This window comes from Perca fluviatilis, chromosome 15 (genome assembly GCF_010015445.1).
Source record: "Perca fluviatilis chromosome 15, GENO_Pfluv_1.0, whole genome shotgun sequence".
Classification (NCBI taxonomy): Eukaryota; Metazoa; Chordata; class Actinopteri; order Perciformes; family Percidae; genus Perca; species Perca fluviatilis.
In genome coordinates this window covers 28,158,295-28,186,061 of record NC_053126.1, presented here as the reverse complement: position 1 = coordinate 28,186,061, position 27,767 = coordinate 28,158,295, and the positions used below count along the sequence as shown (strand labels likewise).

The following is a 27,767-nucleotide window of genomic DNA, read 5'->3' as shown; positions in this document are numbered from 1 at the left end:
TGAATGGTCCAGGTTATAACTGCAGTGGTGCTACAGTGTGTTTGGGAGTGGAAGCTCTGACATTGAGAAGGCTGTGTGGACATATCTGACACACCCACACACATACACACAGCGGGAGCAGCGGAACGAGCACAGGACTCACACACAGCCGAGAATACACCTGTCCTGCTGGGACTGTTTTCTTGTCGGAAGCCGCTGACAGGTGACTTGTCAAGATGTTCAAGAAAAAGTCAAAGTCCACCGCTATAACGCAACCAAAAACAAGGTAAGTTCGAGACTACTTTCGCAACTAGCTATGGCGCCTTCTGGAACCAATTTAGCTGTGTTTTGAGTCCTACGGAACTGGTTTGTTGTATGCTACTATAGCTCAAGCATGTAACGTTATCTTTAGACCTACTGCCAAACGTCATTAAAAAAAACAACTATTTAAAGTGACCTTGCTTTGCGCTAAAGTCACCCATGGTTACCAGGTACTAACTTTATCTAATCCTCCAGTCTGTCTTCGTTATGGGAGTAACATTCTGTAAAAGGCATAAATAAGACTTGCGTAAATGTATCGTTGATTACACACCTGCCGAATTAAATATCATATCGCATTCAATCACAGAATACCTCAGGTTTTGTATATACCATGGTTTATTTAGAGTACAGACATCGTCATTGTTATTTATTACACTTTTTCAACGGAGTATGGTCAGGACCATATATGCTGAACATGGACTAACTTGCTTCATACAAACTGATAAAGGTTGACTGTTTGCCGAGTAGAACATGTCCTTTCTGGTGCACGACTTATTGTCGTTTGAACCCCGTTATCTCAGTGAGATGGTGTCCTTCAGTAATGGTCTGCATGTAAAAAAAAAAAAAAAAAATTCTAGATTGTACACTGGATTGCATAATGTGTGCTTCAACTCCAGTGAGGGTGTGGTTGATTAGGTCGTGCAGTAAAGTTGTAGTAACTGGTTAGATAAGTATTCCGCTGTCCTCCACCAAGACAATGTGTGAGGAATTGCTTGCAGCCTCTCCCATCATATACTGCACCAAGCTCATGTCCCTAACACGGTTACTCTTTGTCACTGTGTTTGAGTAGCGGAGGTGATATCCGTCTGGTTTTCCAGCATGGAAGTGATGAAAGTGATTATTCAGGCCTGGATCATTATCCCTATAGGCTGCTCATTTTCATCTCGACCAAATGTCCCACTTTGAACGCGCTCTCTGGAGGGAGGAATGCCTTTAAAGACAGTAGAGAGCATAATCCTCCTTGTCACTCAGCTATAGGCCTATTAGGGGGGGGGGGCCAGGGGCCTCAAAAATAACACCCTCTGGTGTTGAGTACCAAAAGATTGACTAATCTGTTTTTCAGTATTTATCCTGTGTAAGCTGTCCTCCTCCCACTGTCATATAGAGATAGAGATACTTTATTTATCCAGAAGGAAATGAAGGTGTCCATTAGCTTATACACATCATGCATACACATCAGGCGCACACACAACACATGGCATCCACGCACACACATACTACAAAAATACAAAGGAAGATATTAATAATGTGCCCTTACAGTAAAATTAGATTGTAGCATGTTTAAATGAGCGGTGTGGGAAAAAAAATGCAGAAAGGTGCAGTGGTATCATAGTGCAAAAGGAATGCTCTTATCTTCCGCCATAGGACTCCTACTGCGCTGGCATCTCATTTATTTAAACAATCAGAAACACTTACATAATCAGGAGCGCTCACACAAGACAAATTCCTTGTGTACAAGGTTCAGGAATTTGTCTTGGGGTTTTGGTGCATAGTAATACATAACAGCGCAAAAGTCAAGAGGCATAATATAAAAAAATACAATAGAAAATGGAAAAAATAGAAGAAATATATAACAATATATGCGGGAGGCACTTGCTAGTTATCAGTTATCAGTTAATAAAGTCCATTCAAAAGCCTTGATCGATTAGCATTTCGTAGCTATTGGTTTCTACTCACCAGGCAGTGAGACAACAAGGACGCCATAGTTAAGATAAGTCATTATTGTAACTTCTGTACTGTGATAATCAATAACAGGCAGTGGTGGAATCCTAATAATGCAGCTCCACCCTCTTTATTCTCTCCATGCTGCTCTTCCTGTTCAGTTTTGAGTTGGTGCATGAGCGCTGTGATCTCAGGTAGGCCGATCTGGCAAGCTGTCAGTGAGCCGGGGATTAGTGCCTACCTACCTCGGCACCCAAACAATAATACGGTGAAATGCTAGTTTAGGCCGGTTACAAGGTTTCTCTTCATAGGAAATCGGGTAAGAGAAAGTACAAGACAGGCAGCAATGAGGCACTGTATGTTTTGGAAGGTCATTTCCTCTCCTTAGACATGGATGCAACAGGCCTACTGACCTAGGGACCTAGGGGCCTAGGGACCCAATCAGCTCGGGGCACATAGAGATGTCATATGACCACAAAGAGACGCAAAACAAACACAAAGAGACGCAAAGTGATGCAAACAGCCACAAAGTGATGCAAAACAACCACAAAGAAATGCAAATAGATTCCCAAAGAGGTGCAAAATCACTACAAAAATACCTAAAAAAAACCCACAAAGAGATATAAAACTACCACAATATGCGGCCCAGGGGCCCATTGTCTCATAATCGGCCCATGTATCTGGACTTGGATTGAGAGCAGGCCGCTGAGACGGAGCAGGACTCACGCTATGCTGTGACGCTCACTGACAGCAGCAGCCTCTCCCACACCCTGGATGACTTGCCGGGGCTTTCTGGTACTAATTTCACCCTCTCCCTGTGGAACATCTGAGTTGTGTTTCTCAAACTAACGCTCCAGCGCCAGTTCCTTCCCAGAATCAACATAACCACGCTCAAAACATTGAATTAGAGCCAGCGAGCCACCCCTGGAAACTATCGACAACATGTTTGGAGCACAGAAAAACATAGCAGAGCAGGTAGAATTATTGTAGCATTGTTTTCAGACGCTTGAATTACAGTATAATGAAAATGCAGAATTCTGGGAATCAAGAAAACGGTTTCTAGTTATGTAATATAAGGCTGTTTACTTTAAACACAGCCAGTGGGGCTGCTAAACACTTAGAAGACGAGGCAGGGTTGGATCTCATCTGTTGCGAATTTTATAACATAAATATCTGCTTTGAAAACCCTGACTTTTCCTACTCATGCGCTGTACAGACCAGTGGTTTTAAACTTTTAAAAATATGCGAGGAAATAGTATTGGGAACTGTCTTTAAGCCTTACATTTAACAACCAGCTGACGTTCCCTTTGTCTTTATGTATTGACGTTTGAAGTAGCAATCCAAAAACATGTCATTTAGGAGACATGTGGTCTGTTGGTTTGAAGGTTTGAGTGAGCGAAGAGAAGTGTATGTGTTTGCTATCATGAGCTTGTGTTCTAATGTGACAGAAACCCCCTCGGGGTGTGTGTTCAATTTTGGATGGGCCCCGACAGACAAACTGCCAGCTTCTTCTGCAGAACTCTACAGTATATACCAGTTCAGACTTGTTCTGATAGTATTTCATTTGAAAACCAGCATGGGATTTGACATTAAAGTCAGTGTGTCCAGTATGCATGTAGCAGATGTTGTGTAACTTCAAATGGCGTGTGTGTGTGTGTGTGTGTGTGTGTGTGTGTGTGTGTGTGTGTGTGTGTGTGTGTGTGTGTGTGTGTGTGTGTGTGTGTGTGTGTGTGTGTGTGTGTGTGTGTGTGTGTGTGTGTGTGTGTGTGTGTGTGTATGTGTGTGAGTGTGAGAGAGTGTGTGTGTGTGTGTGTGAGAGTGTGTGAGTGTGTGAGGTAGTGTGTGTGTGAGAAAGGCAATGGATGATGGGTTTGAATTGACAGACATGACATTTTTTTTGCACACACATGCATACACACACACGCACATACACACACACACACCGAAGACTGACTAGGATTGTATTTGCTTATGTTGTAGTTAATCTGTAACATTTCTGTCCTTTACTAGTATCAGTGTAAAACGTACAAATAAACTTGTTAGTGCTCTCTGGTGGACAATCTATGAAATGGAGAAACTGTTTCTGAATCCCCTCAAACATGTTTTTGATATTTCCAACTTGCAATCTCTTGTTACTCATCAGTCGACGTAAATGTAGACACTTTATATCGTTGATAAGTTCAAATCAGCCAATGAAACTGGCCATGCTTACTGTGATTCAAGTGCTCCATATTAACACTCTACACTCCATACATACACTATGAGTGACCCCCATAGTGTAGTGTGGGAGGGGGTTGAGATCTCCAACTATCTAGAGAGGTCCCGGGACATGTCTGAATGAATTGAGAAAAGTGACAAAATCATCTGAATAATTGTAGAAACATTTTTTTTTGTGTATGTATGACACGCCAAATCGTACGCCATTATTGGCGTGTTATCAAGACGCATACTCGCTTTTTAGCGTGTCTGTCAACGCCGTTTGGCCTCCAATGACTTACATTACCTTGCGATTGCGTGTGAATTGACGCCGTAGCGAGTAGCATGAAAGGGCGAAAATCCGCGTAGGGAGGGTGGTCGTGATGGAGGATGGGCCGCAGGTCGGAGTCGAACCTGGGCCCGCTGCGTCGAGGAGTGAACCTCTATGTATGGGCGCCTGCTTTACCAACTGAGTTATCCAGGCGCCCAGTGGTGTGTATGTTTACGCAAAGTCATGATGTCATGTTGCACTTTGGCACACATTGCAGTGAGTGATACTTGCCAGTGATTGGTCTAGATGTGTCTGCTGCACGTCACGAGACAAAAACCTGCCGTTACCAATAAGTTAACTCCCATTTAACTCCGAGAGCCCAACACACACAGTGACTATCAGGCTAATCTGGGATTAATGGTTGTTTTTTGGATGGTTGTTTTCAGTTATATAATGTTATATATTATAATGAGTTATATTTTCATCCTAGCAGTCAGATCAAATTCTGGCACAGGTGTGTCAGTATTATGATGAAAAGCTATGAGTCATATTCATGGTATGTAGATTTAATAGGCAATAAAGCTGTGAATAGAAGTAGTCTAATAAGGGCTCATCAAGTCATTAATGGCTATAAAACTAGCTCATAGCTGTATGGGGGGTGTGCTGGTTTATGATTTACAGTAGTACAGTACCAGTGTACACTGGGACAGACTCAGGTTGCTTTTTCATTGGGAACAAATCCAAACCACGTACGGTGTTATTCTTTTTTTCTGAAACAGATCTAATGGGCAGATTATGTAGATTGGTTTTAGAATAATAATAATAAGAAGAAGAAGACATACTGTTAATGATCCCCGAGGGGAAATGACATGTTTACACTCTGTTGTTACATTACACACAGACAGCGGTGGAAGAAGTATTCCGATACTTTACTTCAGTAAAAGTACTACTACCACACTGTAAAAATACTGTTACAAGTAAAAGTGTGTAAGTATTGTCAGGAAAATGTAGTTAAAGTATTAAAAGTGAAGAACTCTCCTCCCATTGTAGAAAGTGTAAAGGATCCAAACAGTTGTGTGTTTAATGGTCTAATCATTTCAGCTGGAATTGTAGGCCGTTATATTGTTGGCTAGTTTCATTTATAATAAAAACATCAGATTTTATAGACTACATGTGTTTAGTGTGCAGGAATCTTAATGTGTAAAGTAACTAGTAACTAAAGCTGTAACAGATGAATGTAGTGGAGTAAAAAGTACAATATTTCTCTCTGAAATTTAGTGGAGTAGAAGCAGAAAGTGGCATGAAAAGAAAAGACTCAAGTAAAGTACAAGTACCTCAACATTTGGACTTAGGTACAGTACTGGAGTAAATGGACTTACATTCCACCACTGCACACAGATCAGCATAGGCATTTTAGCCCACCTGCAGCAAGGCCTAACAATTGCACAGTACAGTATTTCAGTTTGGTTTGTCCATGCAACATCTTTCAAACTACTGTCCAGATCACCATGCAATTAGCTGGGAATATTACAGTAAGGATGCCCTGACCCCAACCCTGATCAGAGTCTTTTAACATCAGGTATCTGATCTGATACTTATATTTACATAAACATTGATTAAATATGTATCTGACACATTGGAATAAACAAAACACGAGAAGCTTTTTATGACAGCTCAGCGAAGAATTAGCCTACAGTAGAGTTGACTAAAACCTTCTCACAAATTATCTCAAACGTAATAGGCTGATTGCTGTGAAATTAATGTTCTTTTAAATTAAATGACCCCATTTCTTTAGCACCAACCTCAGGATAAACTTTCACAAATGTAGTCCCACTGCTGGCTCTAATCATTTTTCCATAAACCAAGTCCAAAAACGTAATGATTTAATTCACAATGATATCAAACGGAGAACATCCTCACACTTGAGAAGCTGGAACCAGACAATGTTTTGCATTTTTGGTTGTTGTCAACAAATTCTCTGTTGATCACCTAATCAATTCATTGTAATTGTTTTAGCATTAGTATCTGCATTTCCTGTTGAACGCAGTTTCACTGCAAACGCAAATTTCACCATCGCACACCTTCATGCTACTGGATTTTGTCGTTTTTGTTTTTTCTTGTTTTCGAATGGACAATGAATCTTTAAACTAGGGATCGACCGATACTGGTTTTTCAAGGCCGATACTGATTATTAGTAGTTAAAGATGCCGTAGTTAAGAGACGGTGCCTCTGGAAAATAGCCTCGGGAAGGAACTTGTTTTGGTGGAACATGTGTACCTTCAAAAGTAGTTTTATTCGTGCAACAGAAAACTCCGATTGGACAGATAGTCTAGCTAGCTGTCTAGATTTACCCTGCAGAGATCTGAGGAGCAGTTAACCATAGTCCTCAGAAATCCACCGAATCGAATCGGAGCAATCCCAGAAGTGGAACGTTGCGGATATAGACTGATACAGTAATGGTTTCTGTGACACAGTGACATAAATGTCTCTGATGATCATCACGGTGGGAGACAGTGGATTCATTTCTGTGTTTGTCTTCCAGCGCTCCGTCCACAGAGCTGAGCACTCTGATCGACAAGCTGCAGAAGAATGCTGACAAAGTGGAGAAGAACTGCTACGACATCGAGCAGAACCTCAACAAGGTACAACCTGACAACAAAGTCTCCCAAAGGCCTCACACATTACTTACTGGCATTTAAAGGCCCTGAACACCCATACAAGTGGTTTCATTTAATCTGGGAAGAGGTCGTCTGTGTGGGTGTGTGTAAAGACTGAGTCTCACGACAAACTACTACTTTATCATTCTTATTTTTATCATTCTTATTGGTAGAAAAGATTTGTGACGTGATAAATTCCCATCTCAGGTCCAGCCCACCTTCAACCTGAGCAGACATCCAATCAGCCACAATAACTGGAATAACCTGTGTGGGTTTTCAGAGGCTTTAATGAATGAATGAATGAATCATTTTTACTATTGTGTCATGCAATAAACCAAAGCCCAGCCCTAACAGGTTAAGTTACATAGTGTTGCTTTAAAATGGATGTTCTTACTGTAAGTCGTCATAATAAGGACAATACAAAAGAAAATGGAACACACCTGATTGACTTTCTTCCATCCGATGTGTTTTTGTGCAGGATGTGAGTAAGATCAATGAGGGGAAGCAGCCACTGTATCAGGATGACACCAACAAGAGAATCATCAGCTCTAAGGAGCTGCTCAACAGCCTGGATGAGGACGCCATCAACGCCAAGCGCCTCCAGCATCCGCAGGCTGAGATGATAGAAAAAGAGTGAGTAGATTAGATTACATTAGATTAGATAGAATGTAATAATCCCAAATTGGGAAATTTCAGTGCAGCACAATATAAGACACACGGCCCACATACTGAATATATGAGAAATAATAAATAGGATAGAATACAAGAACAACTATTCAAAAATAAAGATAAAAGAATACAAAGGAAAGAATGTACAAACAGCGAATAAAAATACTTACATTTTGTATTTATAAAGATGTAGTAAGTAAACCCCCTGTTCAGAAAGAAATATCGTAATTCTTTGTGTGTGTGTGTGTGTGTGTGTGTGTGTGTGTGTGTGTGTGTGTGTGTGTGTTCAGCATGAAGCAGCTACGTGAGAAACTGATGAAGCTGAAAGACGACTATGACCGTATCTACCAACTGGTCCGCACTGAGGGGCGGCCCAGCATCAACTGGGGCAACATCATAGATGAGAAGCTGGTAGGAAGCATACTGTACCTTACACTCACATAGGGGGCCACTGTCACTGTGGACCAGGGGCGATTCCAGGATTTTTTAAGTGGGGTGGCACAGGGGGGGAACAATAATCAGTCAGGGGAGGCCCAAGGGATTTTATCAGAATACAGCCTAGAAAATCTGCTTAGAAATATAAATACAATACACATTTTCTGTTAAGGCAAAAATTTGGATAGTCATCATGGAATTGGTCATGTGACAAGGGCTGGGGAGATTTTTTTTCACAGAACCGTATAAAATAAAGTGTAATACACTTACAATAAACTTGCCTCAAACTTCACCAAAGAAAACCTTGCTTTACACGGTTTTCAGATAAGGAAAACAGAACAGAAAGAAAGTGAATTGTAAAATACACAATTTATTTCTTACATCAACAAGTGCTCTACAGTGAGTTCAATATGGTTCTACTTCTAAACTGGCCTCAAAATTTCAACAAAGTACACAGTTGCCATACAATGTGTGTTTAAAGTAGATATCCATTTACCAAATGGAAAGGCAGCGATTGGAAGAACTGGCAACAAAGTGACATTACTCTGATCCATTGGAAAAAATAAAAATTTGAACAATGTGTTTATTGAGTTTTCATTTTTAACAAATAAAAGTAAAAATAAAGATGAATAAAAGAAAATATAAAAAATCTGTATTTATACATACAATACAGGCCAAAGGTTTGGACACACCTTCTCATTCAATGTGTTTCTTTATTTTCATGACTATTTACATTGTAGATTCTCACTGAAGGCATCAAAACTATGAATTAACACATATGGAAATATGTACTTAACAAAATGTGTGAAATAACTGAAAACATGTCTTATATTTTAGATTCCTCAAAGTAGCCACCCTTTGCTTTTTTTTGATAACTCTGCAAACCCTTGGTGTTCTTTCAATGAGCTTCATGAGGTAGTCACCTGAAATGGTTTTCACTTCACAGATGTGCTTTGTCAGGGTTAATTAGTGGAATTTTTTCCCTTATTAATAAAAAAGCAAAGGGTGGCTACTTTGAAGAATCTAAAATATAAGACATGTTTTCAGTTATTTCACACTTTTTTGTTAAGTACATAATTCCATATGTGTTCATTCATAATTTGATGCCTTCAGTGAGAATCTACAATGTAAATAGTCATGAAAATAAAAAGGAAACTCATTGAATGAGAAAGTGTGTCCAAACTTTTGGCCTGTACTGTACATATGTATATACACATACAAACAGGCGATATACTTACATACACACACACACACACACACACACACACACACACACACACACACACACACACACACACACACACACACACACACATACATACATAAAAAAGAAAAGACCTTGTTACAAAGATATGAACCTTACTACTGTATGAACCTTCTAACTTCTTCCCAGAATTCTCCTATTTTGGGACACTTCCATATGCAATTAAAAAATGTTCCCTTGACTTCCCCACATCTTGTGCATAGGTCTGGAATACTGGGATTAAATGAATTTTGTTTTTCTTGCGTAATGTATATTCTCATTAACCAATTGTATTGCAGCAATTTTAGCCTTGTATTACCAGTTTGAGATTGAGCATTCTTACATGCAGCAATCCACTCTTCGTTTGAAATTTCCTCTTGTAGATCACCCTACCAGGAAATCAAATTTGTCCGATTGACAGCACTCTAGCCCAATGATGACCTTCCATAAAGATCACACTCATTAGTTGTTGATGCTGGTTGATATCTGCCTTCTCTAGAACCGTATAATGCAGAGGAGTAAAGCAAGTTGGGAAAAAAACATCTCGATATATCTTGTTAAGTCAATCATCTCATGTGTTTTCTTTTAATGTATAAATATTTTTTGCAAACTTCATGCACACACTATCTCATACATTCAAAGCCTTGTGCAGATGTTGAGACCATCTTAAGTTAGTGCTAAAACTATGTCTAAGTTTCCAACCGAGCCATCCCAATGTAACTGTAGTTTAAAAAACATATTAAAAATACATACAAAAATAATTCCCAGAGACTTAGGCCCAGTGGGTGGTGGTTAACTTCAGTAGTAGCCAAACCAACTTAAGCCAAGGTTGTTAATGTGTGGTGGAGTGTGGACTAACATGTTTTGTTTTGTCTCCCTGCCTAGGACAACCTGAAGAATAAGGGCTTTGGCCAGGACCTGCCATCTGTGGAGAACGAGGTGGAGGAACACAACATCTTCCACAGCGAGGTGGAGGCTCTGGCTCCTCACATCTTATCCAGCGGAGACAAGGTACAAACACAAAACCATGAGAACAACTGAGAGATGTCAGGATTTATTTTGATAATTCATGGTGACCCAAACTTTGGTTTACGATTTGATACAATACAATACGGCACGAAACAATACGGTACAATACAATACAATACGGTACGGTACGATATGATACAATACGGTACGATACAATATGGTACAATACTATACAATACAATACGATACATTACGAAACAATACGGTACAATACAATACGGTACGATGCAATACGGTACGATACGATACAATACGGTACGATACAATATGGTACAATACTATACTATACAATACGATACGTTATGAAGCAATACGGTACGATACGATATGATACAATACAATACGGTACTATACAATAATATACGGTACGATACAATACGGTACGGTATGATACGATACAAAACGGTATGGTACGATACCATATGATATGATATGATACAATATGGTACGATACGCTGCAATAGGGTACATTAAGGTGCGATACGGTACGATACAATATACGGTACGATACAATACGGTATGGTATGGTACAATACGGTACGATACGATACCATATGATATGATACAATATGATACTCTAAAATACGGTACAATAAGGTGCGATACGCTACAATACGGTACAATACAGTACGATATGCTACAATACAGTACAATACGGTACGATACAATACAATACGGTACTATACCATACGATATAATACGGTATGGTACAATACGGTACGATACAATACAATACGGTTCGATACAATACAATACGGTACGATTCGATACAATATGACTTCATTGCCAGTTTACACTGAAATTCATTTTGCGTTCCTGAGCAGCTCCGCTCAAAAAGAAGAAAGAAAAAGAAAACTACACACAGAGTTAGTTAACAATTACACATATAGTACAAAGATGAAGACCTATCAACAGCCATGGCAAAGAAACATATTTCATGAAATCCTCGGATCCCAATCTTAATTGACAGCACACTTGGGTTTAGCAACAGGATAGACTGATGTATGAGAGAGTTCTTGAGCCTGTTGTGTCTAAACGAAGGGACTCTAAATTGCCTGTTAGAAGGCAGAAGTTGGTATTGATAGTTTAAAACATGCATGGAGTCAGTAGAGGTGCTGTTAGCGAGCCTGAGCATGCTCTTCTTGTGGATTGTTTGGTTGGTTTAAGTTGCATGAGTAGTAATACTCATGTAACTGTGTTAGTTTATCAAAAAATATTGGCTGAATTAAATATTATATTTTTAAAATATTTATTAGAGTCCTAAAAATGTCAAAATAACGTAATGCTAACTAAATAGCATTAGCAACACATGAGTAAAACAACAACAAAACAAACACTGAACCTACTTTGTAGTTGCTATTGGTTGTTTTTTTACATTGTTTATATTGAAAATAAACTGCACAATTGCTTCGTATGATTAAAAGTACTTAATCAGAATTGTTTTTACAGTGGTGTGCATATGTTATTCACATGACACTCCCTGTTTTCATTGTTTCTTCAGGAATACGTCAGTAGTCTCCAGATGAAGTACAACAAACTACTGGTAAACACACACACACACACACACACACACACACACACACACACACACACACACACACACACACACACACACACACACACACACACACACACACTCGCTTGTCTAATTAAATTGGGGAATTGTCTCAGACGATGTTTCTGCACTCTGACATCTGACTGTTTTCTTTTTATGTCGCGATATACCTGTAGGTCTTAAATTTCATTCATTATGGTCTTAAAAAGTCTTAAATTTGACTTAGTGAAACCTGCAGAAACCCTGACACACACACATTCACTCTCTGAGCACACCGGTGTGTGCTTTGTGTGTGTGTATAGATAATGAATGGGTCCTTGTGCAGCTGTGTGTGCCATTCTAAAGAGCATAACCTGTGACTGTAGGCTGTAAGACCTGTTCCAGCTCTCACCACCAGCCTGCCTTCAGTCCTTTAGGGAGTTTTTTGTCTGCAAACAAAACACTTCATTGCAAGTTTACCCTATCATAATGAGTACTAATATGTCTTCAACTGTCAGTATAATTTTTTTAACTTTTGAACAAAATCTGCATTACATTCGTTTAAACACGATGATTTTCTATATTTTTCTTCTTGTCATCAAAGCCCATGTGCAGACCCAAACTAACATAGATATATAAGTATATATAAGTATTGTGTGTGTTTCCAAAGTCTGATGTTTGGATATGTTCCTTCATTACATCAACATATAAACACACACTGTAGTTTATCTTTACTCAATCCCCATTAACACCGTGTGGTTGTGGTTGTAACTCTAAGTTTTTTCCTTCCCTGGCTTAGGCCAGTTCCAGCGCTCGTCAGCGCAACCTGCTGAGCCTGCGGGACTACATGCAGCGCTGCACCAATGAGCTGTACTGGATGGACCAGCAGGCCGAGGAGAGGGTCAACTATGACTGGAGCAACACCAACCTGGACTACCCTGCTCGCCAGAGGCAGTATGAGGTAGCTGAGGGACAGAAACAGAGCGCATCGCGTTGTACTCTGAAAGCCACGCCCACCGGAGGGGAAAACAACTCTCCGCTCTCCATCTCCGTGAAGGTTTCCACCTCGTCAACAGAGAATGCCTAAAAACTGCTGTGTGGTGATATTCACTACCAACAGGGTAAATAACCCATGACCGACCCGAAAAACTGAGCTTTTATGAAAACAAAAGTGGAGTAAATGGAGGGACCCTAAGCTAACGTTATGTCGGACGTAACGTTTGCAGCAAGCATTTTGTTACCCAGTCATATATCTTAATGTCAGTTTTAGCCTAACTGTCTGTAAATTAAGATGACACACGCAACGTCGGACATAATGTTAGCTTAGTGTCTCTCCATTCTCCCTGCTGATTCCTCACGTGTGTTTCCACTTTTGTCTTCATTAAAGCTCAGTTTTTCGGGTCGGCAGCTTAAAAAAACTTAAGTAAGGGTTTTTTATATTGTTGGTAGTGAAATTTAGCACACAGCAGCCTTTAGGCATTTTTCTGTTGTTTGCTAGAAGATTAAATTGACGAGGAGGCGACTTCACGCAATAGGCTATATATCAATGGAGAGCGTATAGTTCTTTTCCCCTCAGGTGGGAGCGGGACTTAAATGTGCTTCAGTGAGTGTCAGTGCATACAAGGATGGACACTAACAAATAACTAACAATAAGGTCCACAGTTTACTCAGCACATCTGTCTTGCCCCAACAGAACTTCATCAGTAAATGTCTGGAGTCCAAGGAGGCCACCATCACCAAAGTGAATGACGATGGAGAGAAGCTGATTGCTTCTGAGCATCCAGGGAAGAATGTTATAGAGGTACAGGCTCATCCATCTACTAAATTGATATGAATTCTTAATGTTTTAATGTTTTTTCCTTGCTGCAGGTGTACATTGGCTTCCAAAACTATACTGACCCCCTAGGGGTTCTCCAAGGATTCATTCTAGAGCCTATTCTTTTCTCCCCGTACATGCCTTCTCTTGGACTAATTAGTCCAACATTTTCTTTCACTGCTATGCTGATTAGACTTGGAAAAAGGCTGAATGTCATCTCAAGCTGAAGAATACCAAATCTGAGATTATTTTTGGCCCCCAAAGACCAAAAAGTCATTTTTTAATCTCAGCTTTAAGAAGCAAATCCATTTGGTGGTTGGATCCAGTTTCCTCCAGATGCAGATTTCCAAAATGAGGTCCTTCCACTTGCGCCATGATCTGGTGAAAGGTCATCCATACCTTTCTTGTCATCAAAACGACCGACATTCCTCATTTGTCTTGTAAAATTGTGAGACTTACGATTTCCGAGGATATTATCTCAGATGTCCATCACAAATGAACGTCCATTCAATTCTTAAATGTATTTTAACTGATCAAATGCTCCCACACGTTGTTGTTTGTCAGGCTCATATGGAGGCAGTCCACGCTGACTGGAAGGAGTACCTGAACCTGCTCATCTGTGAGGAAAACCACCTCAAACACATGGACGAGTACCACAAGGTTAGACAAAGATGACAGATAAGCATCACACACACACACACACACACACAGGTCTGTATTACTATCTTTGTGGGGACATATCATTGACATAATGCATTCCCTAGCCCCTTACCCTAACCTTAACCATCCCAACTGAATGCCTGACCTTAACCCTTACCCTCACCCTAACCATAACCTAATTCTAACCCTAGTCCTAAAACCAAGTCTTAACCCTCAAACAGCCCTTTAAACTCTTGGGGACCAGCACTTTGGTCCCCACGAGGCTGTGCAGAACCCACAAGTATACTGTAGTCCCCGGTTTTTGGACCCCACGAATATAGTAAAACAGGTACACACACACACACACACACACACACACACACACACACACACACACATATAAACAGGTAAAGCTCACCAGTGTCTGTGTGGTGTGTGTATCTCTGTGTGTGTCCAGTACTACAAGGAAGCACGTGACACTCAGGACCTGATGAAGCGGATGGACACGGAGCTCAACCAGAAGTACAATCCCGAGTTCAAAGATGTGTATCAGATGGAGGGTCTGATCAGGGATCTTGATGTGAGTATTTCTTTACAACTCACCGTACCACGGACTCCTTCTATAACACTGGAAAATCAGTTCAGTTTAAATATGCTGTGTGTGTGTGTGTGTGTGTGTGTGTGTGTGTGTGTAGGACCAAGCCAAGGCCATGGACCACTTTGATGAACGGGTCCAGGCTCTCCAGAAGCGCAGTCTGCAGGTTTCGCCTCTGAAGTACCGCCGGGAAGACGCCCCGAAGCTGCTGCCCGTTGAGGCTCTGTGCGAGTTCGACACAGACGACGTACGTAATGGGTTGTTGCTGAAAGCATTTCATTTGTCGCTCATTCCTAAATGTGAGAAACCCCAAACCTTTACTTACTTACTATTCAAGTCTTTAGTGCTTCCCCGGAGGGTGGGAAAGCTTCTGAAATAGTGTTCAGGCCATCATAGGACACTAATAGGGTGTTGCACCAACAAGGATTTTTTTAAACTAAGATTAGGTTAAGTCATAGTTGAATTAAAGTGGTTTACCGGATGTACAGTGCGGGTATAAAGCCTGGGATCGATGTCAGGCATTCTCATCCCCTTCTGCTATCTTTGTCATCTATTTTGCAAGGGCACCGTTGCTACATCCGGGGCTTAGCTCCGCCCAGGACGGCTGTGATTGGTTCAAAGAAATACAAACGAGCCAGAGTGTTTTTTTTCTGCTATCCCAGAATGTTACCTCCTGCAGCGAGACCATACTCCAGCGCTGACACAGCACTGCGGAGAGAACGGTCTGCTAATGCGAGACTAGTCTTCTGATAACGGAACAAGAAAACATGAATGCAGGTTGTGAGTTGGGGTTTGAGACCAGGGTTTTATGTCCCGTTCTTGTCCCGCGTGTCATTGAAACGTACATTTTGTAGCCCCATCCACCATCTTTTCCTAAACCTAACTGTCCCGTTCTTGTGTCGCACATCAGTTAAACGTACGTCCCGACCCAGAGCGTAAAAAAAGTGACATCAAGAGCCAAGGGTCCCGACCAAGCGCGTCTAAATATGATGCTAAAGGAGACTTTTTGCGTCAATAATTTTGTTCTATTGTTCAACCATTTTAGTACGGAATTGTATTTCTTCATCTGATTTCTTCTTTGGAAGCTTTCTCCTGACTGCCTCATGTCCTTGGTATTTGCCCTCTGATCTACATAATTGTCTTTCTGTGCTGCAGTGACACCATTTCAACTCAAAACCATTTATCTTTATTTTGTCATTCTTGTGTAATAGTGCTCTATTCCAGGATGTTCTCTGCTTTAAGAGGGCATGACTAAGCAATATTCTTTTGCTTTGCTTTTTCTAAATACTAGGCCTGTAACTTGTTGGTTTTGTGGTGTAATGTATTTAAATCTCTTCAGAAGAGAGCCCAAGCTAAGACTCTGTGTATCTTATTTAAAACCCCTGAGGATCAGAACACAGGGGATTTGAAGGAGCCTGCACTTCCACTAAAGAGCCTATGGAGCTGTTCAGCTTAGATGTAGCAAAGCTCATCATGTGTCGGTTGTCTTGACCTCACTGATTTTCCATTATTGGCCATCATGTTCATTTCCAAATGCATAAGATTATGATGTAAACATCCACCTTCTAGAACCTAGCAATCCCTTTTTTGGGGGCCATTTTCTTTTGAATTAATCCTACTCGTATTCAATAGCACTGCAATGTGCTTGGTGTAGGACACAAATCCATTTAGTCAGGTTTGGAAGGCTTTGTTGTTTGGAGAGGCATGTAATCAAAACACCATTTAGAAAGAATGACGTTGAGTATATGCAGGGCGGGCAATCTTTTTACTTATGGCAGATGACAGTTTATCGTAGCATCACCACCCTGTACTATTTTTTACAGTCTATAGAACAGAGCAGCAAGAACTCTGATTGGCCAGACTCCTGATGACACATAATGGTTAGCCAGAGCCCACAACAAAATAACCCAAAGTAACATTTAAAACTTGTTTTAAATTAATTCTGATATTCATATTAAAATTAAAATAATAATCTGTCAACCACATTTTAACAGGGTTTCCGCGGGGTCTTAAAAAGTCATCTAAAATTTCAAAATCAAAACAATAGGCCTTAAAAAGTATTAAATTCGCTGAAGTATTGTGTCGTAGGTCTTAAATAACTTTAAACAGGTCTTAATTTCCCTACCTCTATTGCTCATTAAAATGTTCTTTTTAATTCTGTGGTGTTGTAGTTCTTTCTGTCGCTAGTCCAATTATAATTTGCCTTATTATGACTACATGAGACCAATATGCAATATGCTTATTTTGCAGCCAATCGACACACCAGTCCTATAATGCCAATGAGGAAATCGGGGAATTGTTTCAGACGATGATTCCGCACTTTTTTTTAATTTTATTTTTATGTTGCGATAATAGGTCTTAAACTTCATTCATAATGGTCTTAGAAAGGTCTTAAAAAGGTGTTAATTTTGACTTGGTGAAACCTGCAGAAACCCTGTTTTAATGAAAGCTGTGTGTCTGCTGTGTGTTGAGAATGTGATTGTTTGGGATGAGACCAGCTTTGTGTTCCAGTAACAGATGACAGATTGTAATTGTTGGATGTGAACAGGGGCAGATTTTGCGCGGGGAGCGGTACACTCTCCTCCGGAACAATGGGGCCAAATGGGACGTGAAGGATGCAGCTGGACATAAACTCACTGCACCGGCCGTCTGCTTTATGATCCCCCCCACTGACCCAGAGGCAGTGGCTATCTCCGACAAGTGAGTGTATACTGTATGAATACTAGTCTTGTATTAAGTACTTGAAAGCAATACTTAAGTAAAAGTACACATACTTACCAGAAAATGACTTTGGTAGAAGTTAAAGTCACCTTTTAGAATATTACTTGAGTAAAAGTCTTAACGTATCTGATATTTACTGCACTTAAGAATCAAAAGTCATTTTCTGATATTAAATGTACTTCATTATTAGAAGTAAAAGTAAAAACTTTGATTATGAACTGTATTGTGGCTTCCTTATAGTAAAGCATAGAAGTCAGGGTTTCTACACCTTCTTAAACATCAACTTCAAAGTATGACATCAACAAAGAGAGAAACAGAAACAGAATTTTCTTTTTTTGTTTTTATTACATTACATTACATGTCATTTAGCTAACGCTTTCATCCAAAGCAACTTACAATTGCTATTTAACATATATTGCTATATAACATTTTTTTGCAAAAAAGAAATGTAGTGGAGGAAAAAGTAAAAGTTTCCAGAAATATAAATTATAGATACAGTACGTGAAAATTCTCCTAAAGTACAGTAACAAAGTATTTGTACTTTATTAAATTACAACACTGATGAATACATACAATACAACATTCACTGGATGACAAACTACATTATATGTCATTTCAGTGCAGTTTTAACAGTTCTTTTACATGTTGTGCTTGCAGCCTGGCCAGCCAGCAGAAAACTGTCAAGCAGAAGATGGCCACCAGCAGTTCCACTCTGCAGAAACGCTTCGAGGAGCTGAAAAAGCAGAGTGGAAGTGGCACAGCTACAGGTACGCAACATATCCAATTCTGCTGGATTGCCTTTTTTATTAGTAGTATTATTCATTTATAATAAAACATCAGATTTTCTAAACTACATGTGTTTTGTGTGCAGAAATCTTAATGTGTAAAGTAACTAAAGCTGTCAGATGAATGTAACGGAGTAAAAAAGTACAATATTTCTCTCTGAAATGTAGCGGAGTAGAAGTAGAAAGTGGCATGAAAAGATAAGACTCAAGTAAAGTACAAGTACCTCAACATTTGGACTTAAGTACAGTACTGGAGTAAATGTACTTTGTTACATTCCACCACTGAATGTGTCAGTGTTTTACACCCTACCAGAGCTGGCACTCTGCCACTGAAGAAAGATGAATGAAGCCAGATAATGGAGCTCATCCTGTTGTGTGTGTGATTGCGTCCTCAGACAAGCAGGAGCAGCAGTGTCGCCAGCTGATGGCCGGTCTGGACAAAGTGGTCAGTGACCTGGACAAACAGGAGAAGGGCATTTATGCTCGAGTGCGCCCACCGCTGGAGCAGAACAGGCCGCTGCAGGACAGTGCTGACCGCCTGCAGGATATGAAGGTAATGAGATGGTCCCATAACATTTTTTCCTTCCCGAAACAGATTCCGATACCTGAACTTGAGTACTGATCCGATACCAGTGTGTCTGTAGTCTATATCCAGGGGGGGGATGGGCCAACAATGTTTTCAATCTGCAGAAAGTTTTGAACAATAGAGCAGATTGACTCATTAATAATACGATTAATATTTACATAAATAAAAACATTTGCATGCAGAAAAGGCACAAAAAAATAGAAGAAAAATTCACCAGAATGCAGGAAATGAAGCGTTGGGGACGACCCAGACACCCCGGTTATAATTTGTCCCCCCAAATGTTGAAACAAACGTTTTCCCTAGATAGGTGTAGATCTCAACCCCGCCCACCCAGTCAGTCAGTCCGGAAAAAACATAAATAAACTACTTTCAAGTAGATTTTCTTCTGGGCTTAATGACGTGCTATCGGATCGGTGCATAAACTCTAGTAGGGGTGTAAGAAAAAATGTATACACTTGAGTATCGCGATATTTTATTTTATAATACTGTATCGATTTTCAAAAAGGTAATATCGATTTTATTTATTTTTTACGTTTCGTTATTCATGTAAGACAGTGGTTCACGTTTATGTTGTGTTTAAACCCCCTACCGCTAGATGGCTATGCTGAGACGCACCACTAGTGTCCTTGTCTAACAGTGCCTAACAGTGTCTAACAGTGCCTAACAGTGTCTAACAGTGTCTAACAGTGCCTAACAGTGCCTAACAGTGCCTAACAGTGTCTGACTTTTTGCTGGAAGCTAACAATGTAGCTATGGCTGAACTTTGGCCTACTTTAGCATATAAACATTAGCTCACTAAGAACCTGTGAAATAAAATCCCAAACTGGCAGTTTGATTTTCTGTGTACTGAATTGTTTACCTAAAGTAAACTTCTTTGACTTTTATAAACATCATGTCTTTTTTTTAAGTTTTTCTAAAATTATACTTAAAAAAAATCCCAATATATCGCCTTATGCACAGTATCGAAATATATTGCAATATATTGAATCGTGACCCATGTATCGTGATGCGTATCGTATCGCCAGATTCTTGCCAATACACAGCCCTAAACTCCAGTACTTTCTGATGCCAGCATTTTAGGCAGCAATGGAGGCTTTTCAGATCCCGGTGTCGGTATCGGAACAGCTCTAGTAATGACTTCCACTTCATTCTGTTGTTTGTCTCAAATGCTGTTACGCTCAAAAGCTTAGAGAGAGTATTCATGCCTTTTACAACTCACCAACCGAGATGTTTCCCTTCAGGACATTGCTGCTGCTGTCAGTAAGATTGAGCCGGAGAAGTCCTCTAAAGTGCAGGAATCAAAGAGCTTCTTGGTGTCCAATCCGAGTTGTGCCAGCGCTCCTCAGCTTAACAGCAAGGTGGACGAAACCAACAAGAAGTACACCAAGATCGAGCAGCTTCTGCAGTGCTCTCAGGACAAGTATGGGGCTTCATATGGACCTCAGTGGCTCATCTGTTGTGCTAGTTGTGATTGTTGTGAGCAGTGGTGGACTGTAACCAAGTACATTTACACAAGTACTGTACTTAAGTACATATATTTGGTACTTGTACTTTACTTGAGTCTTTTCTATTCATGCCACTTTCTACTTCTATCCCGCTACATTTCAGAGAGAAATATTGTACTTTTTACTCCACTACATTCATCTGACAGCTTTAGTTACTTCACAAATTAAGATTTTTGCTCACAAAACACATATAATAATTTAAAATACAATGTTTTTTATGGCCTACAAGTCCAGCTGAAATGATTAGTCCATTAAACACACAACTGAATTGAATTATATGCATTTCTACTCACCTAATAACTGCACTTACCTCCTTTTTTTTTTTTAGACTGAAGAATTCCAACCAGCTGGAGACTTCCCTTCAGAATGGAAAAACGTTACTGTCCACCTATGAGAACAAGCTGGCTAGGGAGGAGGTTGCTCCAGCTGACATCACTTCACTGGAGAAAACACAGCGGGAACTGGCAGTAAGATGGCTCTTTTATTCTTTGGCACACATTACAATGGTATCCCACCCTGACTGAATAAAAGGGCATACTGGTAAATGGGACATTAAAGATACACCACGGAGTTTTTTGATCACCAGTAGTGCTATGGAGCACGGAATTGATCAGCAGATCCCCATTTTGTTTGTGTCTTGTCCGCGCACACATGGACACACATGCACGCACGTGAGGGCGGCCACATACACATTCCTGCAGAAGGTTTCATCCTGTTACAATGAACATTTGTTGGCAGCAACTGGCCATGAAACTTAGCAATGAAGGAAGGCAAAGAAGGAAGAGATTTTTGTTTTATGTGGAAGATTGTCATTAGGGACAAACACTGAATGTAAACTCTGTTTCTGTCACACGTTTATCCATCTATGTCCCTTATGTATACAAGTAAAAAGATGGTGCTTTTATCACCAAATATACAGTATAAGATTAGTGGAACTATTGTACCAATCAAAAATGTAGCGATGTAGTGCTGGATACATTCTCAAAGGAAGAAAGCCTCCACAAACTTATTTTGTCATTGACTTGTCTGCATAATTTTTTCCTGAAGAACATATAACTGTGTACATTTAGTTATTCTGCCTTGCTTCCTTGGTAGGATACTGCATCAGACCTGAGGTCCAAGAGGACAGTTATCGCTGACACGGAGCAGAACCTGCGCTTGGCCAAAAGCAGCTGTGACACCATGGCCACCAAATTCCAAGAGCACTGCCCCGACATCGATAGGCAAGAGGCAGACGTCCAGAAGCTCAACAAGCGTTACAACAACCTCAACAGGCAGATCGACACCAGGTGAGAGGGTCTGCAAAAGGAGGGGAAGTTCACTAAGATTCAAGAGGTTTATTGTCATATGCACAGTAAAGACAACTTACACCATGCAAAAGTCTTGCTTACACAACACAGAAAAAAGTAAGGGTTAGGGTTAGGTCTGTGCATTGATAATCACTGGAAGAAATTCTGAGCATCACATCACAAAAACACATATATAAACTATACATTCAATCTGTATAATGATTTCTTTTGCTGTGTGTTGCAGGTCTCAAAGCTTGCAAAGAGCCAAGATGGCGTACAAAAATTACCAAAATGATTATGACAATCTGAACAGCTGGTTGTCTCGTGTCCCAAACTACGAGCCCCGTGAAACGGATGACATAAGACAAGTGGAGACCAAGCTGAAGAGTCAGAGGGTGAGAGCGACGAGCAACGGGGCCATTCATACACATATGTGCTTATTTCCTGGCGAGGAGAACTGTTCTGTCAGTGGTGCTGTAGAACAAAACACTTATAACTTCTCTGTTTTTCTGCAGAACTTGCTCTCTGATATTGCAAGAAAGGAGTCTGACTTAAACAACGTGTCCAAAAATGCCCAGCTTTACCAACATGCTGTCAAAGTAAGATATTCTGCATTGATTTTCACCACCACATCTCTAGCTTTAATTTGCAGAAACACAATAAGGTGGAGGTTTTATTGATGGTTAACTGATTCTTCTTTGCAGGACTACGAGAATGAAACGGAGAAGTTTAGATCTATCCTTGACCTCGAGGATGGACTTGTACCTCAGACGTACAAGAGGAACAGACTGGAATCCCCTGCACTGACAGTCAAGGCAGAGGTAAGATAAGACAAGCCTTTACTGTCTCCAATAGGAGAAATTCATCTTAGCTACTCGAGAGAAGAACAAAAATATGGATGCATCCCACATGAACACACTTAACATACAACATGCATAAAACGTAAGCATACATGATCTCATCCAAATGCGTTCAATAAACATTCGATCGACCTCACACAAGACCCCCTTACCTTGCCCCACACTCACAGAAGAAAGAGGTGAGGCACAACAGCCAAGCTTAAAGGTGCCGTAGGTAGGATTGCGGAGATCCAGGATTTAGCCAAAAAATGTGAACATCGACAACTTCTCAGTCCCTCCCCCCCCCTTTCTGCTAAAGCCCAAAACGGTCTCCTACACCCCTCCCCCACAAGGGAGAATGAATGCGTGTCCAGGAGCAGTGACTGACACGCAGTTAGACACCCCCCTGGCCCTGATTGGTGCATCTGAACAGGGAGCGGTGGATTTTTGCAAATCGCACTGCAGGCGGTACCAGATGATACAGGTGGTGCCAGAGGAGCCGGATTTTAAATTTTTTTATTACCTGCTTCATGTAGTTCTACTGGAACATAGGGTCAGTTTCAGCAAATATGACAGAAAGTTAGTTTTATAAGGCTTACCTACTGCACTTTTAATGACAAGTCACTTTCAATTCAGTCAGAACACATTTTGTAGGTGACTTTAGTGAAATGAGCAAGAAGTTTCAAGTAAACAGCAAAAAAATAAATGAAGTAATTTCCCTTGCGGGATAAAAAAGAAAAGACATACAACCTGTCCCTGTCTACTTCATCCGTGCCTTCCATAACCTCTCCCTCCAAATGAGGCTCAAGCATGTGCACGTGCCTAAGTTATAAGTAAAACTGTGCTATCGTTTTGTCCGCATAGATTAGCCGCTGAATCCACTAACACACATTTAATGGGGTACTTTAAATTTAGTATTGCACTTCCAAAATGTTGTGTATTGTCTGTGAGAGATATATTAAAAAGGAACAATTACAGCTTTAGAGGCTGAGACATCCAGACTTTTAGTCCTTAGTGTGAATCATGCCACCAGATCCTACATTACCCATAATGCAATTAGATAGCATCTTTAATTAGATGCTCCCTGCCTAATTATCGCCTTCAACTCCACACTTCCAGTTCATAACACAGCCTCTCTGTTAAAGATTTAAAATCTCAAAACTGAAATCAAGATAACCCGGATGACATCACCATGGTATCATCAGGATTATTATGTGTGAAGTAGTACTACACTTAACAAAAGAATTACAATCGCTATTGACGGTATCTTGGGTATTTAAAAATTGCAGGTTTGTGCGGGATGTCACGTGTCGCGCTAGTGACAATTCTCTCTGACCAATCAGTGGTCTGCAGCGTTTTAACTTCACCTTTTGGTACGGGCTCTGCTTGCTTAGAACCTCGAACAAGTTGGTACCAAAAACAGTACCAGGTATGCAGAACGTTTGCTAATGGAATTAATTTTCCAGACTTTTCTTTCATCTTCTGCTTTTTTTATGAATCACTGTATAGTTTCCCCCTCTTCATTCTTCTAAAAACGATGCAATTGAAAGAACTTTTATATGATGAATTTAAAGGGTCATGAGCCACAAAGGTTGTGGACCACTGAAGTGACTTAAGGATTTACGTTATGTGCTTTTCATGTCATGTTATTTCACTGTTTACAGGAATCTGCTATTGAGGCTAAGTTTACTGAGGTGAATGCTGTCAACAAGCAAAGGCTTCAGAATCTGGAGTTCGCCCAAAGTCTCCTCAACCAGGTGAAATATTTTACATGATGATAATAAAAATGACTAATAATAATAAGATTAGAAACAACAACAAATACTAATTATAATAATTCTCTCTATAGCAACCTGAGACCACTATGATCCAGTCTAAAAATGTGCAGTCAGTCCAGGCTGCTGCCCCAGGAGAAGAGCCTTGGAGAATCAAGAAGCAGCTGGAAGATGAGATCCAGAGGAGGGAGCAGATAGAGAGAGAAATTCAGACTATCCAGACGGACATCTACGTCCTTGAAGGACAGAAGCCCCAGGACACAATTGTCAAGAAGGAGCTGATCAAAAAGGTTGCTGACCCCCAGTTGGATGAGGAAGTCCATAAGGTCCAGCAGAAACTCTCAGAGGAGCGCCGCTCTACCCTTGTCCTGGAGCATGATCTTGAGTTACTAAAGTTGAAACTGCGTGGCTTTGAGACAGAGATGAAAGAGGGGGCCCAGCAATACACAGTCAAGGAGGTCCTGCGTATAGAAAGAGATCGTGCGCAGGAGGAGGAGATGCGCAAGCTTAGAGAGGAGTTGGACGAGCTAAGAAGGCACAAGTTGATGAAAGACAATGAGCTGATTCAGATACAAAAGCAGGTGACACTCCTAGCTGAGGAGAAGAACAAGGAACAGGAGGTGATCACGGAAGAGGAGGTGATCAAAGTCCAGAATTGTCCCCAACTTGAAACAGAGTACAGAGTGCTCCTTGACAGGAAGCAGAAGGCAGTGGACGGCAGGAAGCAGCTGGAGGACGAGCTGCAATTCCTTCAGGAGAAGCTCCGAAGGATGGAGAAGGAGAAAGCAATGGCAGAGGAGAAGATTTCCATCAAAGAGGTGCTGAAAGTCGAGAAAGATGTCGCCTTTGAAAGGGAGGTAGAAAACCTCAGAAGGCAGTACGAAGACGAGAAGACCAAACGAAGGTCATTACAGCGGGAAAAGGCCGACTTCCAGAGGAAAATTACCAGCCTAGAGGAAGAGAAGTCCAGGGTTGTCATTCAGGAGAAGGTGCGGGAGATCGTCCGCCCTGACCCCAAGGCTGAGAACGAGGTGGCCAATCTCCGGCTGGAACTTGTAGAGCAACAGAGGCGCTTCAGAGATGCAGAGCTCCAGCTTAAATCCCTGCAGGAGGAACACACCATGTTGAGGAACCGAGGACCTCAAGTGGAGATCAAAGAGATCATCAAAGAAGTCATCAAATACAAGACGGATCCACAAACGGAAAGAGAACTGGAGAGACTTCGCAATGAAATCGTCGATAAAACCCACCAGACAGAGAAATCCGAGATGGAAATCCAACAACTTCGTGATGAAATCCAAAGGTGGAAGGACACCAAACCCCAAGTGCAGACTAAAGAGGTGGTCAATGAAGTGCTCCAGTACAGAGAAGACCCCAGGACCAAGGAGGAAATTGAGACTCTCAAAAGGAAGCTGGCTGACGAACAGAAGAAACGCCTTGACCTTGAGAGTGAACGGTCCGCCCACGAAGAGAAGATCCGACTGAGGAAAATGGATCTGTCTCAGATCCGCGAGAAGGTTGTTCAGCAAGAAGTGGTCAAGGTGGAACAAGACCCTGTCCTCAGATCAGAGTGCGACGGCTTCTTGCAAAACATCAGCAGCGAGCAGAAACAAAAGGACAGCCTGAAATCGGAACTCTCCCAGCTGCAGAGGCAAAAGGCCGACCTGGATCTGCAACTGGAAGAACTGGAGCGTGAGCGCCGGGCGAGGCGCGAAGCGGAACTGGAGATCCAAAGGCTTCGGGTCCGACTTAACGAGCTGGAGATTCGCGACAAAGAGAACCGCGAGAAGGTGACCGTCAAACAGAAGGTAGTCCTGCAGCAGGATCCGCAACAGGAGAAGGAACACTCCCTCCTCAGACTACAGCTCGAAGAAGAGAAGCACAAACGCACTCTGCTCGAGAAAGAGTTGAATATTCTCATCCAGCAGCAGATCACCCTGGAGAAAATAGACGTGAAGGAAAGAGTCGTCCGCACTGAGAAAGTCCAAGTCGAAAGGGACCCGGAGGCCGAGATTGAGATTGAGAACCTAAGAATGACTATTGAAGAGGAGAAACGGAGAAGGAGAGAGCTTGACCAGGAGCTGTCCACCCTCACTTCCAGGTTTTCGGACTTGGAGTTCTCGAACACAAAATCTTCTAAAGAACTGGACTACATCCGTGATGAAAGTAGCCGTCTGCAACAAGAAAACCAAAGGCTGCAGAATGAGATTCGCAAGCTTCGGTCCGAGATCGAGATCACCAGCAAAGAGACTCGGCTCATCACCGAGTCGGCGCCAAGGGAGGACGGAAAGAACCTGGAGCTGAGGCTCGATTCACTGCAGAGGGAACTCTCGGAGCTCAGAGGCATAACCACCCAGAAGGATGAGGAGATCGAGAGGCTTCAGAAGAACCTGGTGGCAGTGAGAATGAAGAAGGAACAGAGGGAGAGCCATCTCCGTCGGTCTATCGTGGTCATCGACCCAGAGTCAGGCAAAGAGATGCGACCCGAGGAGGCCTACAAACTCGGGCTGATCGACTGGAAGATGTTCGTCAACCTGCAGAGCCAGGAGTGCGACTGGGAGGAGATCACGGTCAAGGGCCCCAAAGGAGAATCCTCGGTTCTTCATGACAGAAAGTCGGGCAAAAAGTTCTCCATCGATGACGCGTTGCGTCTTGGGCACATTACAAATCGCCAGCTTCAGCAGTACATGAACAAAGAAATTTCCATTCAGGAGTTTGGTGTTTTGGTGTCGGGCAAGAAGTGAATGCAATCACGCCACTAAAGCGCATTTAGGATTCGTTTCTAGAAGATTTTTTTTGCCGTTTCATCTCTGTTGTTTAACAATCTGCTTGTGTTTTATTGTACTTCCATTCTGACTTTAATACTATGGGGACTTGGCATTACTTTATCCATGATTCTTAAATGCACTATGTATTTATTTGCTCATTCATTATTCAATTCTGTGGCACTGGCGTAAATATATGGATTGATATTACTACTATTGCAGCCAACTAATTAGCATTTTATGTGGTAGGACGAGTTTGCTCAGCTGAGCTTTAATTACTTACACTGGGTTCTAGGGTAGAGAACATATCTTTGCATATCTTTATTGGATATTGACATTTAAATTCACATGGATACTAAATGTTTCATTTATTTGTGGGTTTTCTTTTTTACCAGGTTTACTGTAACTGATGTGTGCACTCTAAGCTTCAATAAAAGTCAACTCAAACTTGAAAAA

The 27,767-nt window shown here is 41.2% G+C and overlaps 1 protein-coding gene across 1 annotated transcript; it reads left to right on the top strand.

The window, feature by feature from the left end:
• ppl (periplakin) lies at positions 1 to 27,767 on the top strand. The gene is made up of 22 exons (XM_039825171.1): positions 1 to 265; positions 6,972 to 7,071; positions 7,565 to 7,719; positions 8,046 to 8,166; positions 10,319 to 10,444; positions 11,964 to 12,005; positions 12,796 to 12,957; positions 13,690 to 13,797; positions 14,377 to 14,472; positions 14,909 to 15,031; positions 15,147 to 15,293; positions 17,595 to 17,746; positions 18,425 to 18,534; positions 18,948 to 19,105; positions 20,380 to 20,558; positions 20,972 to 21,110; positions 21,739 to 21,932; positions 22,177 to 22,327; positions 22,448 to 22,531; positions 22,637 to 22,753; positions 24,436 to 24,528; positions 24,621 to 27,767. Exons 1-22 carry the CDS (start codon positions 216 to 218, stop codon positions 27,288 to 27,290), a joined length of 5,277 nt encoding a protein of 1,758 aa, XP_039681105.1. The 5' UTR covers positions 1 to 215; the 3' UTR covers positions 27,291 to 27,767.

Excerpts from the sequence above, each read along its gene's own strand:
- ppl (XM_039825171.1), top strand. The coding sequence starts at position 216 with ATGTTCAAGAAAAAGTCAAAGTCCACCGCTATAACGCAACCAAAAACA. Across the intron at positions 8,167-10,318 it reads ACATCATAGATGAGAAGCTG|GACAACCTGAAGAATAAGGG; the intron begins GTAGGAAGCATA and ends CTCCCTGCCTAG. Across the intron at positions 12,958-13,689 it reads CTCGCCAGAGGCAGTATGAG|AACTTCATCAGTAAATGTCT; the intron begins GTAGCTGAGGGA and ends TTGCCCCAACAG.